This window comes from Fundulus heteroclitus, chromosome 12, assembly GCF_011125445.2.
Source record: "Fundulus heteroclitus isolate FHET01 chromosome 12, MU-UCD_Fhet_4.1, whole genome shotgun sequence".
Lineage (NCBI taxonomy): Eukaryota > Metazoa > Chordata > Actinopteri > Cyprinodontiformes > Fundulidae > Fundulus > Fundulus heteroclitus.
The window spans coordinates 26,460,023-26,481,000 of record NC_046372.1 but is presented as its reverse complement, the minus strand read 5'-3'; the positions used below and the strand labels follow the sequence as shown (position 1 = coordinate 26,481,000).

Below are 20,978 nucleotides of genomic sequence, written 5' to 3'. Positions count from 1 at the left end.
ATAGTACTCCGCTTGATTTATACATGCAAGTAGCTTTACTATAATTAATGCAGGGAATATTTCATGTTATATGGACACTAAAACAAGAAAGAGGAGAGAACGATAAAACATCCTCAGGCTGATCTTTACCTGCAGGGAGAGACGTAAAAAGAACGGCACAACCAGCCGATAAAGTATTACAGCTACAATCAGCGCCTTGATTCCTTAACTGAAGAATATACAGTATTAATGCTGTGCTGTTGAGTGTCAGGTTCATAAATCTTTTAATCTTCCCACGTTTTCTGTTTTTGGGCCTAAACTTAATACAGTTGTGTTGAGTTGCTGAAGCAAGAAGAAACCCAGATTTTCGTCTAACAACAAAGTTCTGCACATTTAGACGCTGCAGAACTTTAGTTCCTACAATCCTTTTACACCGGCGTTCTTAATTGTTGCATAAATAAAAATCACTTTGGGTTGATGAGCAGGCTATTTGTTCATTTGGAAAGTAGACAAATTGATTTATTAGTTTGTTTTTTTTCCACTATTTTATTCTAGTGCCCTGGAACTATTGGGTAAAAAATGATCGTTATCAAACAACAAACAAAATGTAAAATGCTCACAGTTGAGGCGATTTTTAGCTCTTTTGTTGACTTGTTTACTTCGTGTTCATCTTTGTACCAATGAATTCGGCTTTCTGGGGTTCAGCCGAGTCTTGCTAAAAAATGACCTGATTTACTCTCTGGTTTGTATAAATAGGTTCTCTTTGCTGCCTTTTTTTTTTTTTAGAAATATTAAAGGTTTGTCTTGTAAATGTGCCACATCAACACCATCCGGGTGGAGCACAGATGTTGCTCATGCTGGAATCTGTAAATGTTAGAAGATCCAGATGAGCAGCTGCATACGGGGAACATGGAAACTGACAGAAATGCTTATAAATAAGCAGTTTATAGAAACATGGCCGTATTTAAACAGTTTGTGCCTCTGAGGCTTGTCCTGCTGTGGAGTTAAAGTGCAAATGTGTTCCTACAGTAGATGTTTGCTGCTTTTTATTTATCTTTTCATCTTTTTGCTGCTCAGATCAGACCGTTTCCAGGTGTTGTTCTGATTTTACTCTTTAGAGTCTCATTTTCTAACCAAGTCAACGTTTCAGATTAATGACCTACGTGCTCGCTGTGAGAAATGAGTCAAAATGAAGCAAGTCCAGGTTAAACGCTGCAGCTATTAGATTTCCCCTCTTCTTTATTTACACTCATATCTCAACTGGAAAGATTTGCACAGGCAGGCACAGACTTACAAACACCTTCACAACGCAGCACTGAACACCTCTGGTTTCAAGTTCATCTAAAACAGGACAAGCATGTATTTATGAACCGTTACACATTTAAAAGGAAGATTAATCTGAGGCTGATTCTCATCTTTTTTACAGTGGACAGATTTTCTGTCACTAAAAACAACAACAACAACAAAAAGAGTAATTAAGAATATATTAAAGCTCTATTGTGATTGCAGCTTTAGCCTTCTAGTAAAACTGTTTTCACTGTGGATGGGAGTTAAGAGTCCATGCATTTTCATTCAGTATGAAGTTTTAGGTGAGATGCTTAACATGAGAATGTATTTTTGTCCTAACACTATATTTGCTGTATTTTGTAGATTTTAGTTTTAAAGTGGTCTCACAATCTAATGCCAAGCTTCTGATGCAGTAAATGACAAGTGACATTGATTCCTATGGTTAATTTTAACATAAAGTTGTTGATGGAAAAGTTGAAAGGCTTTCAAAGTACATAAAGTTGGTGAGATTCTTTATTTCTCCGTCACTGCATGGTTGATCAGGCTGAAAAGTCACTGCAGCTTTTTACACGTTGGTGCAGATAACCAGCCCCTAAACATTTACCTGCGTCGCTTATGAGCATTGGTAGATTGATTAACGAGTGGTCAATTAAAGCTACAGTTGGTAACCCTGTTCAGAACCACTTTTTGTTATCCTGGGTAAAATTATCCTTCCATCCTGACAGTAGTCAATACTTTGTGTTCAAAAGGAGGAGGTTAAAAGATCTGTGGGAGCTGCAGGTCTGTAAAAACTTTAACCAATCCCTGCTGTCGGTCCAAAGGGCAGGGATTGGTCAGTTTTGTTCCTGCTCTCGTTCTCCTCTGTCCCTGGAATCTGACTTATTAAAGAAGTTACCTTTTTAATATATCAACTTTAGAGGAGCAGTATGTTTTTATCATGATTTGTTTTGAGTTTAACCAAGTAGACTAAGAAGCAAAGTAACTTTTTAATTGCTACAAATCCATGGATCTACAAAATGCATCTCTAAAAAAACACCAGCATCTTTGCCTTATTTGTGTAAAAATGAAGTAGCATCACCTCCTCTGCTCTTTATTTTCTCAATAAATCTTTTAAATAGTAGAGTTGTGCAGCTTTTGTTATTTCTAATGCGGTTAATGTTGAGGTGTTATCTGTAAATACTCTCTGACCGTGATATAAAGGCAGACTTTGACCTGTTACAGAATCGTTGCACCACAATCAGGCGATAAACGAGTGAATGCGACAGCTCGGTGTCTGCCGTGTGCGCGGCGCAAGCAGGGAAAGTTTCATCATTTAAGTCACTTCCTCTGAAGTTTCTTCACAGCTTTTTTTTTTTCTTTCAGCACAACTTGATTTCTTTCACATCAATGAAATTAAAATCTTTGGATTATGCGTTGTGAGGTGTTCGTCTCTCCCTAGCTCAGTGTTATCTTTATTTATTTACTTTAAGTTGACGTCAGTAGTTGTAGAAGGTTGCATTTTACTACGGTTAAGACAACAAGCTTTCCGGTGCATGCTTGGTTATCATGCGTTGTCTTAGTCTTCAGCTGTGCAGATCAAAGTGAGAGGAAAAACCTTTTTTGTGCGAGATCGCACCTTGCCAGTAACATTGTCAGAAAGAAATTAAAGGACTTATTGTTTTATTCATAGTAAACTTGGATCACTTTCCTCACACAGCACACCACCCATAATGGCCCCGTTTCCATTGCAGAGACTATTACAGTGGATTTCAGTGCAAATTTACCGACTAATTTCCATTTCCCGGGTCCTCGCTTTCAGATTTCAAAGGGTCTTCTGAGCAACAGTGATTGGTGGATTCTTTGTTGCAATGCTTTGACTTCTGCTCAGCAGCCATATTTAGCTGCATGTTTTTGTGTTCTACTTTGAGATTCATATTTAAGCGTACTTCTTATATTCTAAACCAAAGATAGAAGGCGATATGCCAGTTGTGCGTTCTCTCTTGTTTAGTGAAAAATGACGGAATACCGCATTCTCAGTCCGGCGATGCTTGGTGTTTGGTTCTATTATTAGATAATTCAATATCAATATATATTGATCGATAGACTTATATCGATGATAGGGAAAAAAAACGGTCAATAAAAAGTTAAATAGAACAACAGTTTTCCTTCATTCCTTCATCAATTTCCTGCATTTTAGGTTATTAGTCATTACATCCTCCCAACCAATCACATACACTGACCAAGGAAGCCCCGCCCCCTTTAAAGAGTTCAGAGAGCACACGTTTTATTTTTGTTTTTCAAAAACTTGTAGTTTGGTAAAAAGTCGGTTAAATCAAGTGTAAATTCAGTGTTTGTGTGTTCTGTATCTAAAAATAAGTCGCTAAACAGCATAAAATGACCAGGGTGGCGCTTAAAATATGCTTTGAATTTATTGATAATCGATACTGATCAATATTATTTCTATTTAATCTATATGCTTTTTTTCTATATCGTCCAGCCCTAGATTGTATTGCTGCCACTCGCTGGACTGGAGGTGTAGCGCAGTTTCTTCACAACTTCCACAATACCAAATTATGGTGTTTCTTTGTTGTTGTTTTTTATTTAAATTTAACGTGGCTTTCAGACACAAGTCAAGGGAAACGGCACAAAAGATTTCAGGTATTTCAGCCTTTTGGTGGAAAGGGGGGCCGATGTGTTATCTGAATCCAGCCTTTAAAGCCGAGCGTTCATATCTGCACCCATGCGTACGCCATGAGCTTCACTAACCCTGCCTCTTTAACATCATCCTTGTTGCTGTCCTGTTGCATAACGCCGCTGCAGCAGCAGAGGAGAAAGCCTTGCATTCTTATTGCCATAGAAACGCCCCCCCCCCCCTCCTCCCCTCACCCAGGGCTCGTCTCTAAACACTAAGCATGCTCAGAAAAAAATAGACGAAAAGACGAAAAGCATCCAAATATAATCTCTTTAAACTGTACATCTTGTCACAATTAAGAGTTTTTGGGGGTTTTTTTCTTTAAAGATGGAATGGGTGTGAATCGACACAAGAATAAGCAGCTGTTTGTTTATTAAATGTGCTTTAAAGATTTTCACAGTACAGTCTGATCTGCACGATCCTACCCAGACTGACGATGACGCCAGATTTCATGTTGGCATGCATAGATGTGAGTTTCTACGCGGTAACAAAGAAACCGAGCATAGAGATGGATTAAAATTTGATTAAAAATGTCTTCATTGGTTCACACAGGCAGAGACAATTAAGATTAACAAATATCAATATGGTCGGTTTTGCTGCTTTTTCTGCATGTAGACGGGTTGTTGTTTTTTTTAACCAAATTTCTAGAAGATTTAGATTGGATATGTAGGAGCCCTGGTTTTTAAACATGATAAAAGGCAAATAAAAATGTTTTCTTTCGATTCTTTTCCATTCACCATTGGATTGCTTGTAGCTCTGTCAGCCACCATCTTGATGCATTTAGGATGAAAGCGAAGGACGGGGGGTTTATTTGCATCTCTGTCAAACAGGTTGCACCACTGTGGAGCATTACGCTGCTTCAGTCCACTTCCTGTCGTTAATCAGGGGAATTTAAATCCATAACCTCGGCTGTGGCCTAAGGTGCAAAAGTCGAGTTCTGTCGAGACTTTGCTGATAAGGCTGAGCCGTTCAGACCATTCAGCCAACCCACGCTGTCGTAAAACACACTCACCTCTTTGTACTTTTGCACTTCCTCAAGAAATACCCTCTGCTTTACTGTTGGACAAATTGACAGTAAACTAAATAAACTGACCTCAGTAACTGTCATAACGTGTCTTCTGCTGTTTCTGCAGGGCAGAAATGGCCTAATTTACTATGATATCGCCAATGAAAGCAAATGATTCGGTCCAAGAACTCTGTTCTCCTCAGCTATATTTCTCTTTTTCTCTTTGGGATCCTTGGCTCATCACACATCCACCGGTTTGTTTACAACTGCGACCCGCCTGGTGCTACACCGAGCTGCAAGAAACATGCGCCGCACCTTATGACGCAAATCTCCGTTGACAGATATTTTGAAATGTAATATGTATTCTACACATTTTTCATCATTGGAAAACATTGAGAATGTTTGTCTCGGGGTTTCCTCTGCTACAGAAAACACGCTAAAATGGAAAATATATTTTCCTTCTCATCTTTTTCCATTTTCACACATTTTTAAAAAAGCTCCACGGAGCCACAAGGGGGGCGCTAAAGAGCCGCATCGGCTCTAGAGCCGTGGGTTGCCGACCCCCCCCCCCCCCTCCTGGACTATAGGGGGCAGCGTTGTGCTCCTAAGCCCCGCCCACCACAAGTTTTTAAATTAGAAAACAAATTTGTTTCCAACATTTTTAAAGCCTCTTCCTTCCAAGAGTGAGGGCTATATCTGACCTGGAAATAACGATTTGTTGATCACGGTGCTCCGTGGTTTCCTGCACTAAACTGTCCGCGTAGTTAGGAATTTCCCCAGCTGCACGGAGCAGAAACGTTTAGCCAAGCGGAGGAACACGGAGCATAAACCAGATGTTAGTGATGGGGCGAGGAGCTCCGTTACCCAGGCGGAGCTCAAAGAAGAGCCGCTGATTCTCTGCATTAAAGGCAGTCAGTTGAGATGGTTTGGACATCTGATCCAGACGGCCTCCCGTTGGGGGTTCTCTGGCCACGCCCTGCTAGGGTCAGATATCCCGCCTGGCACCAGGACCCCCAACCATGAGCTGGACAGTGTTACTGGGGAGAGGGTTTAAAGATATTCTCAGAATATCATGTTACTAAGACAAAGATTTAAAACCCAAACGTATACCATGAGCTGAGTGTTTGGTTTGATCTTTCCTCCTTCTTTTAGCCAGCTGACCGTCAGTGCACAGCAGCAGGTGGGGGAGGTACGGCGAGGCATTGTTCTCTAATTCTGGTCACTGCAGTACTTTCTCTGGGCTCTTATTGAAAAGACATTAAATGTGATGTAACTCCTTCGTATTACTTGCTACCAATAAACGCACCATTTCTGTTTTAGTTTCAACAGGAAATTACAATTAAGCTAAACGATAAAGTGCCTGAAAGAAAATGCAGGTTGGTCATCCACAAACCAGGTTTTCAATTCGGATGCATTTAATAAATGTGGGGAAAAGCCCAAGTTTCTCCATATTTGATGTTGATTACCAGTCAAACCTAATTTAAAAAAAAAAAGTCAGATTATTGATCAAAGGCAAATCAATCGGTGCATTACCAGTGTTTTATTCTGCTCTTGCCTTTAATTCCTACGAGTTGTTTAACCATGCCAAGTACCATGCTCATTTTGGATCATTTGATTACTTTAAAGAAACGTTTAATATCAACTAATCAGGTTTTTTTCTTTTCAGTGCTTTTTTTTTTCCTAACCAGCACAGATTAGTTCCCACATTCACCCAATTTCAGTAAACGAGCAGCTTTCTTATGCAGATTGTGCTTATATCACTACCAAACTGCGCTTCTGACCACTTCTGAATTATAATAATCAGCGAGCTGAACTGACCGTCTTCCGATCCAGATTTCAGCTGCGGCCTGCACACGAGGGCATCTGCTCGAGTAGAAGAGTTACATGGAAAACTATTTACTTTCCTCCCACACACAGTAACACACACACACACAGTAACACACACACACACACAGTAACACACACACACAGTAACACACACACACACACAGTAACACACACACACACACACACACACAGTAACACACACACACACACACACACATTCCTCTGGAGCGAGTAGAAAGGAAGGCCGCTCATATTTCCCTTGCAGCAGGCTGGCACACTGTTTACATTTTCGTCCTTACACCCCCATCGCTATAGCAACTCGTTTCTTATTTTGTCCTATTGTGTGGGTGTTTTTTTACAGACATTAGCGTTGCTTGTAACATGCAGAAATAAAACCGTGCTTGGCTGGGTGTAAAGGATGAAGCTCTGGGATGTTGGGAAACCATAAACATTGCAACCTCTCCATGTCTGTTATGTTGAAGTGCTGCAGCGTTGCACAATCTTCTCTCTGGTAGAGCGACTGCAACAGACGGCTGCAGGTCTGCAGAAGGCGTTTACATGCAGTGGTTGTAGGTCAGCAGCCAGTTTGGCCACATAACCCTAGAACCTTATAACTGCACGTATACATAATGGAAAATATCAGCAAGTGCATCTCAATAAATGCAAAATAATCAGGAAGTTAATTTATTTCACTAATTCAATTTATTAAGTGAAAGTCATCGGTTCCAAACACACAATGATACATTTTGTTTTTATTATTTCTGTTCATTTTCATCATGGCTGATAACAAAAACTTAAAATTTAGCTTATTGTAAAATTGACATCTTTACATAAAAGAAGTAAAGGATTTTATGATATCATGATGCAAATCATTGAGCTGACTGCTGACCTGATGGTTGTCCCAGAAAAAAGGAATGGATGAGCCACAAATACTGCCTGAATATCAATGGAAAGTTGAGTGGAAGGAAAAAGTACTGGCAGGGTTAAGATAAACTGGGTTAACTGCAAATTTGCGAAGTTTGTGAGGCAAAGCCCATTAAAGAGATTTATAATTTATAATTTAAGTACAACTCCAAGTGTCGATGCAGTAAAGCATGCAAACATGGCCCAACGACATATAAAGTACATTATATGAAAATAATTCTCAGTAAGCTGATAGCTGCACATTAGAAATTAGTTATTAGCCTTAAGATACATTTTAATGTTCTTAAAAAACAGGATTTTAAAATGTATAACTGTGTAATCTGTCTATAAAATTAATTTCAACTTAAAGGACTTCATTGCTAAAATGTCTTTTTTTTTTTTTTTTTGAGATTCTAATTTTAGATGTAACTGAGTTTGCTTTTGGGGTTTGTGTGGAGCTCGTTGGACCTTTTTGTTTAAACAATAGCGTGGGAATTTAAAAGTAGTTTAAAATGAGAAAGTATCTGAGTGCAAACCACCGAGGTTCAGCGTGAGATAAAAGTTTCGGTTCCTGAATCAAACCTTTCTCTCCTCGGCCCATTGTACACACGGAAAAATAAACCATTATTGTTTTGTGGTGTTTAGCTTGGCTGAAGGTGTACGACACTTTAAGTCATTTAAAAACAAGCTGGGCTCGTTTTGGGGAAGAAAAATCTGCTGTTGCTGCAGTTTTGCAACAAAAAGCCGGCGCATGCAGAGTCAGCAGAAATCACAGATCTCCCAGAGGATAAAGCTGAACTCAGAATGGCTGCTAAAGAATACAAACTCTTTCTTTCTTCTCTGGTGTTTGACCTCCCTCGCCCTCCCAGCTCTCTTTCACTGTTAAATTATTAGTTTAATTCCCCTGCAGATTTTTGTTGTGTTTTTTATTTAATTTTTTTAGGGGGGTGATTAAAGTTTATGCTGTAAAAGCAAAACAAACGTGTTGCTGTACTTATTCAGGCATTTGGTCAGTATTGTTAAAAACTAGTTACCAGTACCTTAGTAGTTTGTGTGCGAAGGCGCTGCAGATTGAAACCTGACGTTTCCTGTTGATATAGTTTTTACATTAAAGCTTTCCAGCAGCAAACCACAGGAAGGAAGTTTGTCACCGAGCTCAGCGACTGACGGCCTCTTCAGAAACTCGTCTCCTTAGAAATAACTTTAGTTATTTTTTGTTTTATTTTTCTGTTTAGAAACGTATATTCAAATGTACCTTTTTACTTTTTAAAAACAATATGTGCAGGAAATAAACTGTAGTTGGCTACAGGAAAGCTAAGTAAAGCTACTATGTAATTGCGTGTTTTGCATATTTTCTGCACAACTAAACACGGTGAAAGTGTGCTGTATAAAGGGAACTAAAAGTAAAACTTTCTGGAAATGAGTGTATCTGTCATTGATTTGAGCAGCTAAATAAGATTATCTGCCAATAAAAAAAAAGTATTTTGATCCCTAAAATGAGATAATTAGATATACTGCACTTGTAATAAGATGATGGAGATGAATTAATCCTATTTTAAGTGCAAAAAATGTTATTCCATTGTCAGATAATTTAAACTTAAATGCTCAAATAACGGACAAGTATACTAGTTAAAGAAAATGTTACTCTTGGTTCCCTTTTTGCAGTGTAATATTGATAAGCATGATAAGTTTGTACCCAGCCATAAAATCAACTATTTGTTTTTGTTGCTAAATCTGTTAATGTCAACTTTATTTATATAGCACATTTAATACAGATGCCTCTGTCCAGAGTGCTGTACACAGCAACAACAAAACGTATATAAATATGTATATACATACAAAATGACGACAAATTTTACTCTAACTAGAATCTGGCTTTGTTCTAGAGCTGAACGATTTTTTTTTCTATATCTTAAGATTGCGATTTAATGCGTTTTTTTTGTGGGGGGGGGGGGCAGTTAAATTTATTATGTCTTTTTAAACATATACAAACAACAAATCAGTCTTTCATCGCTGTGCAGATCAGGGGCTAAAAGAGCCGCTGCGTCTGAACTCGGAGCAGAAATGATTGTGTTCTGACTACGATATATTTCAACCATAACTGCGATTAGATTTAAACTTTTCTCTGCATTAACCACAGGCCACAAAAATGGCCTCTAGATAAAGATGTTGTTTTAAATAGTCCATGTTTACAAATAACTTTTTTAATGTTTTTACTAATCAGAATATTATTCAAGAGAACATCTTTTTTATTGGTTTGGACATCAAACCTTGTTGAACATAAAGTGTAACCAACAAACAGGTCTATGTATTAAACTGATTAACCAGAACTTAATGCTGTGGTGAGATTCCTGAAAGTTTCTGGTAAAACAGTATGATTATATAAACTCTAAAACAAGTAATAAAATTAGATTATCTCTCTGCTGCAACTGTCTTCCCCTCCATGTGGAGCAAACCCACTTTAAACATTTTACTGACACCTAAAGGACGCGTCTGATTCACTGATTGTTACAGAGCTAAAAACTGCTGAACTCTGCAATTTTTTATTTTTTGTTTTGAATTGTGATTATATTGCAAAAGCGATTAATTGTGCAGCCCTAGTTTGTTCTGACACTCAATCCCATGTTTTAATGGGCATCTGCTCAGATTACAGTCCAGGAGTCATCCCAGAGGAATGAGAAACCTCACACAGCTTCATGCATCAACTATTGTTATTAAAGATGCTGTTAAATTTGTAGCAGTCCTTCTTAATCTAACTTGTGGCTTTTCTGCGTCCTTTTATCTTCCAGCTCTGCTTATGATCGTGACAACAAGACACGCGTGGCCATCAAGAAGATCAGCCCCTTCGAGCACCAGACCTACTGCCAACGCACCCTGAGGGAAATCAAGATCCTGCTGCGCTTCAAGCACGAGAACATCATCGGGATCAATGACATCATCCGGGCGCCCGTCATCGACCACATGAAGGACGTGTATCCTAGCGCTCGGTTTGATGGTGGCGTTCTCACATTTTGAAGATGTTTATCTGGGTAATATTTGCATTGGGTGCTTTTTATCTCAGGCACCATCCAGACTTTCTACGCTCACACAGCGTTCTGTTTGAGCAGCGATGTTCATTTGTGTTTTATTGCATAATGGCCACCTGTCACCGTGTATCTGCCTCAGACGCTCTTCACTGTTTCCCAACAACGCCGCATCGAGACTTTGGGTGATTCTGCATCAATGTGATGAGAAGAAGCAAATCTAGTCCACTATTACAGCTGAATTATTGGATTAAGGGGAAGTTTTTTAACCTCAGAAAGTGTCGCACACTTGGTTCTGTACTCTAAATTTAAAAGCTGTTTTGAAAAATGAAATATGACGAACCTGGAAAAAAATCCAACATGTGCTGACCCTACGCTAACAAGGAGGGAAAGATGCAGTGGTGCTGTGCAGGGATTAAAGAAATACGCACATTTTTACAGCTACAGTCTAAAGTTTGCCTCACAAACATAAATTACCTTTTTAAGTTAACGCTCCAGTTTAGTTTTCACCCAAACTGACGTGTGAAACGTCTAGAGACGCACGACGAGAGACTTCACCAAGCCGATAATTTTCTGGGTTGGATGAAATAATCCTGTGCTAATCATAGCGGCGCTCTTTAAGTTATCCTACAGAGGGTTCTCCCCAGAAATAGAGTATATAGTGGAGGGGCTGGAGGATGTTGCTCTAGTATTTTATCTGTTTCAAGTACAAATGGAGGCCATTTCCTGTTAAGCTTAAGCTTTCAGTCCGCTCTAAATGTTTAACCTAAGATGCATAAGAAGATATCCAACACCAAGTTCCTCCTGAGGCCAAATGAAATGTTCTTTACTGCTGACAAGATGTACAAATACTGGTAGAAACTGTAACATTTCCAAGTGAATGCACAAAGTTTACCTTCATGTGGTCGAGCCTAACAAACTACAGCTCTGCTTATGAAACTCAGTCGTATCCATCAGGTGTGACCAGGTCTGCCAGTGGCGATCGGCGCCTCAGCTTCACGGGCGGTGGTCGCCGCCAAGGACGCGTAGAAAATGCAGAAATCTCCGTCTGATCGTTAAGCTTCATGTAGCGACTGGCGTTTTGTCGTGATTCGTCTCGTTTCCTTCTTCAGAAAAGTTGTTAAAGGAAAAAGTCTCTTTGAAGGTTTGCGTGCGATCAGGTTTCCACCAATGACGGCGCTTAATTACAACGCGTCACAGAACAGTCGACCAATGAGAAGCAAGTCTCGCTCCAAAATATCGCGGGATGACAGTACTCAGAGATTTCGCTGTGGAAATGAGGAATTTCGATAAATTTGAGGGAAACGATCGGGGGGGCAGGAAAGGCCTTAGATTTGAAGTTCAGTGTAGCGGCGCTGCGCCTTTATTCCATCCTCTGGGGAGAAGCTCGCTACGTGTGACGTAGATCAGAGAAAGGCGTTTATGGTCGGTACTCCAGCAGCTCGTTAGCTGTGAGTCGCGTTTAATGGACTTCCCTGATAACTGAAGCTTCACTGAAGGCAGGGAGCGTTTTATAATATTAACAGCAGCTGGAAACAGTTGAGGCATTAGATTATGACCACTGACAGATAAATTGATTGAAAATCTCCTCCTCGTGTTAATTGTTTGGCAGCAGGAGAGCATTTTAGCATTTTGAGGTGAAACGTGAAGTTGACGGCAGGAAAAAACGTGGAAGCGTAACGAAGTGAGCAGCTGTGACGGCGGCCATATTGCGATGGTCAGGTGGGGCGTCTCCAAACATGTTTGCTATTATAGGGCTGCACAATGATGAGTTTTCATTGCAGCATCCATGCATAACATTTCTCATATGCTAAAGCTCACAGAAAACGTTGAAGTTGCAATGATGGCAAACATTGGGGGATTTTATCGTACCAAAACATTCAGCAGCGGTATTACATTTAGATGCTTTGCTGATATGAGGAGCTTCTGCTAAGGCACCCATGCTCCATTAGTCAAGGTAGAGATGCTAATGATGCTACAGATGCTGGTTCTGATATAAAGGTTTAAAAGCACAGTGTGTCACAGTTTTGTGTTAATTTGCTGCCAGTATGGGTTCCCCTGCTGCCTGTCGGCTGGAAGCGGCTCTGATTGGTCGCCTTTTATCGTCGCATAGACGGCCGTCTGCAGGCATTGCTCATAAATCGTCTTCGCTCGCCCGTGACGGAACTGAACTACAAAATAAAATAAAAACAAGACCTAACATTACAATAAAAACACGTTTACAATAAGAGGAAAAAATTATTTATTTTATTTATTTTGAAAAGAGGAAACTGGGAAACACTTTCTGGAGTTTAGAAGCTCAAACTGAACAGAAGTGGGAGTGAAGATATTTCTGGCTCTTTCTCATCCCGTCTCAGACGCTTTGGTGATTTTCCTGCAGTTTAACCAGCTTATATTTATTATAACTTATAACTTATATCCATTCCTCCGTCTCCTCCTGTCCAGAAGTCTTTTTGTGCTCGAGCGAGGTGGGAAGTTATGGCTGTCCCTGCTTACAGTGAAACTGATTTGTGCATCCTGATTAGAATTAATTAACAACATCTATACGACGAATACTGAATATGTTCAATACGTCGTACTTTCCATAAACTGAGGTTCCACCGCTCCCGGGTGTTTAAGACAATTTAGACCTGATGTTTTAACCCTTTGAAATCATAAGGTACAGCATAGAAGGTATTGCTGAAAACTGATGACTTGGCAGCTTTTTCTAGTCTCTAACCACTTCCTCATACCGACACGAACTGCAGAACCAAATCTCAGAAAGTCAGGGCGGTGGAAACGCTTTGAACGGGTCTCAGCTGTGTCCCTCCTGATGCACCGGGTTTTACCAGAAACCTTTTAGAGGCAAAGATCTGGTAAAAGTGAGGATTTCAACTTTGTTCATGTTTTAGCTTCAGATGGCGAAGGTCAAGTGGCGAAATGTGTCGATCTGTTAATAAAGCTGATTTCTCTGTTTGAGCTAAAGTTTCACTCAAAGATGCAGAGATTTGGTCAAGTTCAAAATTTAAATAATCCAGTTCATGAATTCTTCTTGTGGCTCTTTTCTCAGAGTGAGAGTCAGAAAAAGGATGCAGGCAGTTTGTTTTCTCAGCCATTGGGTAATGCCCTCTACTTATCTTTATTATCTTTATCCTTGTGCCAGGAAAACCTACGCTGCTCAGCTTAATACTCGTTAGCAGCGCTTCCTCCTTTTTGCCCAGCTGATTTTTTTAAATTTTTTATTTGTTGCACAAAAACACAATTGCTGGTTTATTAAATGCATTTTGTGCCAATAGCAACCATCTTTTTGTGAAGGTTTAACTACCAGGTTTAATTACCATTTCCAGTATCGGCACGACTTGACCTGTATTTTTCACAGCCTCACCGACACCAACACGGGTTTCTAGTTTCCACAACCAAAACGTAGAAGGCCTTTAACCTTGATGGGTGCAGATACATCGTCCAGGATCTCATGGAGACGGATCTCTACAAGCTCCTGAAGACCCAACACCTGAGCAACGACCACATCTGCTACTTCCTCTACCAGATCCTACGAGGACTCAAGTACATCCATTCTGCCAACGTCCTGCACCGCGACCTGAAGCCCTCCAACCTTCTCCTCAACACCACCTGTGATCTCAAGGTAACGTCTGACGTGTTCTCACCACATAAACCGCCAACCCTCAGATTTCTTTTTGTCTGATGCAACTTGCAGGTAATCGCTGAGTAAGCAGATTACAGGCTTCCCTCGGCTTTTTGCCCTAAACGCCGGTCCTCAGGAATCCCCTTCCTGCGTGCGTTCACCTGTGTCACTGTGTCGATGCACAAACACCTGAATTACCTTTAAAAGCTTAACCATCCGTTCTTCAGAAGCTCCTCTGTGATCCACTTATTTTAATCTGATGTGTTTAATTAAGGAAATGTCTGCGATGGGCTGGAGCCGCTGCTTTAAACGGTTCAGGGTTCAGATCTGAAGGAGAACGGCTAGTTGGAGAATCCAGTCTGAGCCAAAGTTTTATAAACTAAAAAACTACGGTCATAGTTAGAAGTTTCCTGTCTCCATGTCCATAAATGCCAGTGGAATGACACAGTTCCTTAATGGAACTCGTTTTTATTAAACTCAAAGAACTTGTAAAGTCTAAGAGATTAAGTGAAGAGATAAGGATGATGACTATAGTTTTATGCAAGTTAGGAAAGTCTTTTCTAAACCACACAATTTTTTTTTTTTTCTTACCTAAAGTTGTTTCTTAATACCATCTAACAACTCTTTAATGTTCCCGTTTTACCGTCCTGCTGCTGGATGATGCAATCTGTTGGTTTAGACGACTGGATGGCATCAATTACACCGCTCCAAAAATAAATAAACACTTAGAAAACAAATCAGTTCTCCAGTGGGAAACCAATTTCTGCTGTTTATCCATCCTGATATAGAATGATAATGAGGGGGGGGGGGGTTATGCCACGTCATGTAGATAAAATGATCAGCCCACTGAGGGCCTCATGGTTCGTCACAGAGAAAGTGAAACTGATTCAGCAGGCTGGTCCGGTTTTCTGAAATGTTATTGCAGCACTAAATGCTACTCTGTCAGGCATAAATGAAAACTACTGGAATTTCCTGACAAGATATTTAACTTTTTCACAACATTCAGATTTTTTTTTATACGTACCTGTTTGGAAGGAAATTTGTAGGTTTAGATGAGTCTGGAACTGGAAAATCTGTTGGTGTCTTTCCTAAAAAAAATAAAAAAAAATAAAAAAAAAACTGCAGGTTCCAAGATTGTCACAATAGTTTCTGCTGGATTAAAGAAAAGGATTGAAATGATGGGCACCTTCAAACAACGTGTAGATGGTAGAAACTTCCAGCGCAACAGTGAACCAATCGAAATGAAGTTTGCAATGGATAAAGTAGCTAACATTTAACTTCATCATTAAAACTGAGTTACAGCATTTAATTTCCCTTTTTAATTTATTAAAACGTGTTTTATTAATCCCAAATGTTATTATTCAATTACCACAGCTTGTTGGGTGTGATAATTTAACAGGGAAACCTTTGTATGCAACCTGTGTGGTCATAGTACATGACAAGGCCCCTTTAAAGTGGGTCATTGGCTAGAAACCCACATGTTGTAGATTAATTTGACCTATTCTGGTAAGAAATATCAAATATCCAACCTGACAGCGTGTGTTTGGAACACAACTTGCTAAAGGTCTTAAAATATCAAGATGGTTCATAACTAAAGCTGTATGTATACATTTGACAGGGTAGAATGCAGAAAAGAAACCAATTGTTCAAACAAAAAAATATGTAAGAAATTTGTAATTATGATTCTACATCAGAAAATAACCCAAAGAGTGGCTGTATGTAAACTTCTGGTCTGGATATAAGACACAAAAGAGCCGCGGCTCATTTACCAGCCAAGATATGAAAGACGGAGCCGTTTGCGTAAAAAAAGATGAATAAAATCCTCTAAACTGAACCAAGACATGGCTGTATATGCTGCCGTTTTGTTTCCTTTTGTTTGTTTGTTTTAATTCTCATTTATTTGTGTTTTTCTCCAGATCTGTGACTTTGGTCTGGCCCGTGTGGCTGACCCTGACCACGACCACACTGGCTTCCTAACAGAGTATGTCGCCACGCGTTGGTACAGAGCTCCAGAGATCATGCTCAACTCCAAGGTGAGGCTCTGCCTTTCTTCTTCTACACGCAGAGAGGCAGCGCATTGGCCTTGTTCTTTAGAAAGCATGTAGTGGTTTTAGTTTTTAGGTTCACATTTATGCTGCTTATTCAGGTTTAGCTGCTTATTCAGGTTTAGCTGTGGACGGTGCACTGGCTGTTACGTCACCCTGGTCTGTGGTCACTCTTTATTTCTCAACACTGTTGTAGAAGTATGGAGAAATAAAGTGCTTCCTCAGTTCAGCTGCTCTGAAAACATCCCTTACAAAGAAAACCTTTAAAACATTTGTTCTAAGGTTAATTCAAACAAATTGAGCTATTTTTCTTGATTAGCAGGAGGATTCTTAGACATTTTCCTTTTTAGATCTAATTCTTTAATCCCCGTATTAATGATCAAAACTGTTTTGGGTTCACTTTCAGGGCTATACCAAGTCCATAGACATCTGGTCGGTGGGTTGCATCCTGGCTGAGATGCTGTCAAACAGGCCCATCTTCCCTGGGAAGCACTACCTGGATCAGCTCAACCACATTTTGGGTAAATATGGTGCCTTGCTTTGTAAAACATGTAAACCTCTTATGAGGAGGGTTATGATGACTTTGTCAGCTTATTCTCCAGAAAAGGATGAAGCGGTGTCTGCCAGGAAAAGCTGCTCCTCTCTGAGCCCAGAGGAGAGTCTCTCTGTTCCCTCATTGCAAACGTAACCCGCCCTGATTTAAAACCAGGATAAAACCTTTTTAATATTTTTTTTTCTATGAAACTGTTGCTCTAAAACAATTCCCTGAATTTCATTCCCACGCAGCTTTAAACTCATATTAACCTCGTTCCCTCTGGGCCTCTGATAACTGTTGTTTTGGTAAATATGTGTTTTATGTGCTGTATATTAAAATTAATAAATTATTTCACAAGGTTCATTTTTAGATCCATAGTTTATATACTGAGAAATACATGTTAAATTGAAAAAAATGTGAGATTTTATTAATAAATTAACATCATTAACATTACTACATAAACACACAAAAGTACTGTGAAGTACCGGTATTGATTCCTGGGTACCGGGTGTTGGGTTCAGATGTGAAAGTTACACATCAGCCATGTTTTACTGAAAGCATTCACATGCAGGGCAAATCCAGCTGGACTAGGATGCATGAAGAATATTATTTTTCATATTGTTAATTAGAGCTGTGCATAAAAATCGATACAAAGATTAATATCGATTTTTTTTTTAAATGATTTAAAACCGATATTCTGGCTTTCAATATCGATATACCTCCCAACACCTAGGGGGCGCTATTGCAGCCTAACCTTCATCCCTAAAATCAGACGTTTGGGCACGTTTTTGGTTTCTGTGATACATTAAATGCATTGAACCAAATGCACTTTGTTTTCCTGTTAATATATCAGTGTTCAATAAATTGAACATAAATATAATATTTGGCTGGTTTTGTTGATTAAATGACTTTGAGCATTTGAAAGTAATAAATATCGATATTGGAGTCAAATCAAATCAAGGTGAGCTATATCGAGAATCGTATTGTATCGTGAGCTATGTATCGAAAATCGTATCGAATCGGCTCATCCTAGATGATACCCAGCCCTATTGTTAATGTAGTTCTAAAATGTTATTCATAATTCACCTTAAAGGGTTTAATAAGTCTGATATTTAACTTACTGAGACATGCAGAAAACCCTGTTCTGGAGCAGCGATCCATTACCTGTTAAATCTGTTTATGTGGTACCAGAAGCTCGGATGTTTCAGGTCTGAAGTCAGATTTCTCTGCTGCGTTGCTGCAGTGGAGGCTCATACCTGCTGTAGATGCTGAGAGTCACAGTGTGCGCTCAGAGCTTCTTAATAAATGAGGAGGAGAGGAAAAACCTGGATCTGACTCAAATATCAGCTACAGGAGTTTCTAATATCAGGCGGCGCTAATTTGCAGTTGTGTAGCCGACTTTTGAGGAACCAAAACAAATTTTCTGTGATCTCCTCAAGGTTCACTGTGAGGAAATGTTTCTGTGGCTCCAGGAAATATCCACCGTCAGGAGCTGGCGTACAGTTTTCATTTGACCGAGAAAGACGTTTTCTCAAACATCACACATAAAACTAAGTTAGGTTTAAACAAAGGAGGTTTGATTTTATGTTATTCTATTTGCAAATCTCTAATATTTATAAAAAATTATGTCTACAGAGTAGGGCTGAACGATCATTCAATAACGATCTAGATTTATAAATAGACTTTTTATCTATGATAGAAAAAAGGGTCAATAAAAAGTTCAATAGGATAAAGTTTTAATTTGTTTTGCATTCTTGCCATATAGGTTAATATTACAGTCATTACATCCTCCCAACCAATCACAACGCAGACCCAGGAACCAAGCTCCGCCCCCTTTAAAGAGTTCATAGATCAAGCGTTCTTTATTCTAAAAATAGGTCGCTAAAAGACGGCATAAAATGTCCAGGGCTGCACTTAAAAAATATGTTTTCACTTTGATGATCATGAATATCGATCAGTAAGATTTCTATTTTATATATTAGTTTTTTTCTCTATTGTCCAGCCCTGCTACACAGAATAAAGCGTCACACGGAGGTCTGAGGGCTGCTGTTGTACGTTTTGCTGCGTCTCAGGTCTGTCAGAGATTTCTCTGCCACCAGCAGCAGCTGCTCCTCCTCCACAGACAACGCTGCCCTCTTCAAGTCAGACTCTTGTCTTGGTGCTAGACCAAACATTGCTTCACCCATCTGCCTGCGTGGCGTCTTCATGTTTCTGTCTTAGGAAGCTGCTTGTATAAGTGAGAAGTTTGTGATTGGTCCACCTTTTAGAAACAGGTCCTGACTTATTCTCCTCCCTCAGGGATCCTGGGCTCTCCCTCCCAGGAAGATCTCAACTGCATCATCAACATCAAGGCCAGGAACTACCTGCTGTCGCTGCCGGTGCGCTGCAAAGTGCCCTGGAACCGCCTCTTCCCCAACGCCGATCCAAAAGGTCAGAGGACACTTTTATAGCCGAGCTTTTCAGGAAACGCGTCCTCCTTCCTCAGAAAGGTCTGAGAATAAACGAGGCAGAAAGCTCCCGCTCAGACGGCGAGGAAACGCCCTTAAGATAACAAATTAAAGCGAGTCCCATGTAAGATTTAGAGTAAACTGTCTACAAAAGGGTTTAGCCAGAAACTGATTGTTTACAGCCTGACGTTGTAGTCGGTGCGGTCCTTCAGCCGATACGTCGGTCTGAAGTCATGCAGACGAGTTTTCACTGAAGCTCTTCCTGCCAGATACGCAGATCAGCTGATCAGGAGGAAAATCCTCTGGTCTTATCGGCTTCCTGAGCAGGTTAGCAGCCTAGATCAGAGAACGCTGTGAAATCCTGTTAGAAAGGCTTTGCTGTGTGGAGGGTGCGATGGCGCCCCCTAGTGTCGGCCCACATGTACTGGTTCTGATCCGTGTTGCTGTGCCGCAGCTCTGGACCTGCTGGACAAGATGCTCACCTTTAACCCCCACAAGAGGATCGAGGTGGAGGAGGCGCTGGCCCACCCCTACCTGGAGCAGTACTACGACCCCACAGACGAGGTGAGACCCGCCCCCCCGCCTGTTTCCATGGTTACCTGGTTGTCGGTCGGTGTGAGCTAACCGTCTCCTGTCTGTGCCGTGAAGCCCGTGGCCGAGGCCCCGTTCAAATTCGACATGGAGCTGGACGACTTGCCCAAAGAGACGCTGAAGGAGCTCATCTTTGAAGAAACGGCTCGCTTCCAGCCCGGCTTCAGGTCCTAACGGCCCCCACAGGTACGCACAGGTACGCACGGGTACGCACGGGTACGCACAGGTACGCACAGGTACGCACAGGTACGCACAGGTCGGCTCCGCCCCACAGGTTAACCCACTGAGAGCCACTCTGGACAAAGGCTCACCTAAAACTTCAAACCTTCCTTAAAGTGTCCTTAAAAATCTGCTAAAATCTATTTAAGTGGAAAACTTTGAGTCATAAAGGCTCTTAAACATTTTAATCATAATTTTAGACCTTAAGAGTCAGTAATACAACCAGGTTATCAACCTCGGTCTTAAATAGGGCTGGGCGATAAATCGATTTAATCGATTAATTCGAATTTACAGTTCTTTAAGATTTCATTTTTGGAAAATCTGGATTTTATTTTGTCAATACACTCATTGGGTTTCCATGAAGAGAACAGCATGTGATGCTGAATATATGTTTAGGCAAATGTATTGTCAAAATATTAAGTGGAAACTTTTTTTTTACCATAATACGAGGTACTTCATTTACTTATTTACTTTTTTTTTTTTTTTACTTAGAAGTTCATAAGTGCAGTGAAGCCTGTTCTTAGCTCAATGTGTAATACCACTAGCAGCAAATGTTTTGTTATATTTTCATTGTTTATAATGACACGGCTGCCATCTTGTTTCACAAGCATGTTTCACAGCTTGTTTTTAGTTGCACTTTGAATTCAGGTCAACTCCCTGATGAAATACTTGACATAAAAGCAAGGTTTTAAAATAATTTCTTTAATTTCTTTTTATGAAACAAAAAGGAGGAAAAATTTGATTAATCGGATTTGGTATGATAAAATCTGAGATTTATTTTTTAATCCATATCGCCCAGCCCTAGTCTTAAATATATATATAT

At 40.1% G+C, this 20,978-nt stretch overlaps 1 protein-coding gene across 2 annotated transcripts in view; it reads left to right on the top strand.

Annotated features, from left to right (window-relative positions):
- The window catches only part of mapk1 (mitogen-activated protein kinase 1), a 40,871-nt gene that overhangs the window by 17,977 nt on the left and 1,916 nt on the right, over positions 1–20,978 (top strand). Inside the window, exons 2-8 of one of the 2 annotated variants that reach the window (XM_012865311.3) lie at positions 10,463–10,645; positions 14,129–14,318; positions 16,235–16,351; positions 16,770–16,884; positions 19,197–19,328; positions 19,800–19,909; positions 19,994–20,122. In XM_012865311.3, coding sequence (XP_012720765.1) covers positions 10,463–10,645; positions 14,129–14,318; positions 16,235–16,351; positions 16,770–16,884; positions 19,197–19,328; positions 19,800–19,909; positions 19,994–20,110 — 964 coding nt within the window. In that variant the 3' untranslated portion in view covers positions 20,111–20,122. Of the gene's footprint in view, positions 1–10,462; positions 10,646–14,128; positions 14,319–16,234; positions 16,352–16,769; positions 16,885–19,196; positions 19,329–19,799; positions 19,910–19,993; positions 20,133–20,978 lie in introns of both variants that reach the window. The other variant, XM_021317940.2, reaches the window with a different exon arrangement.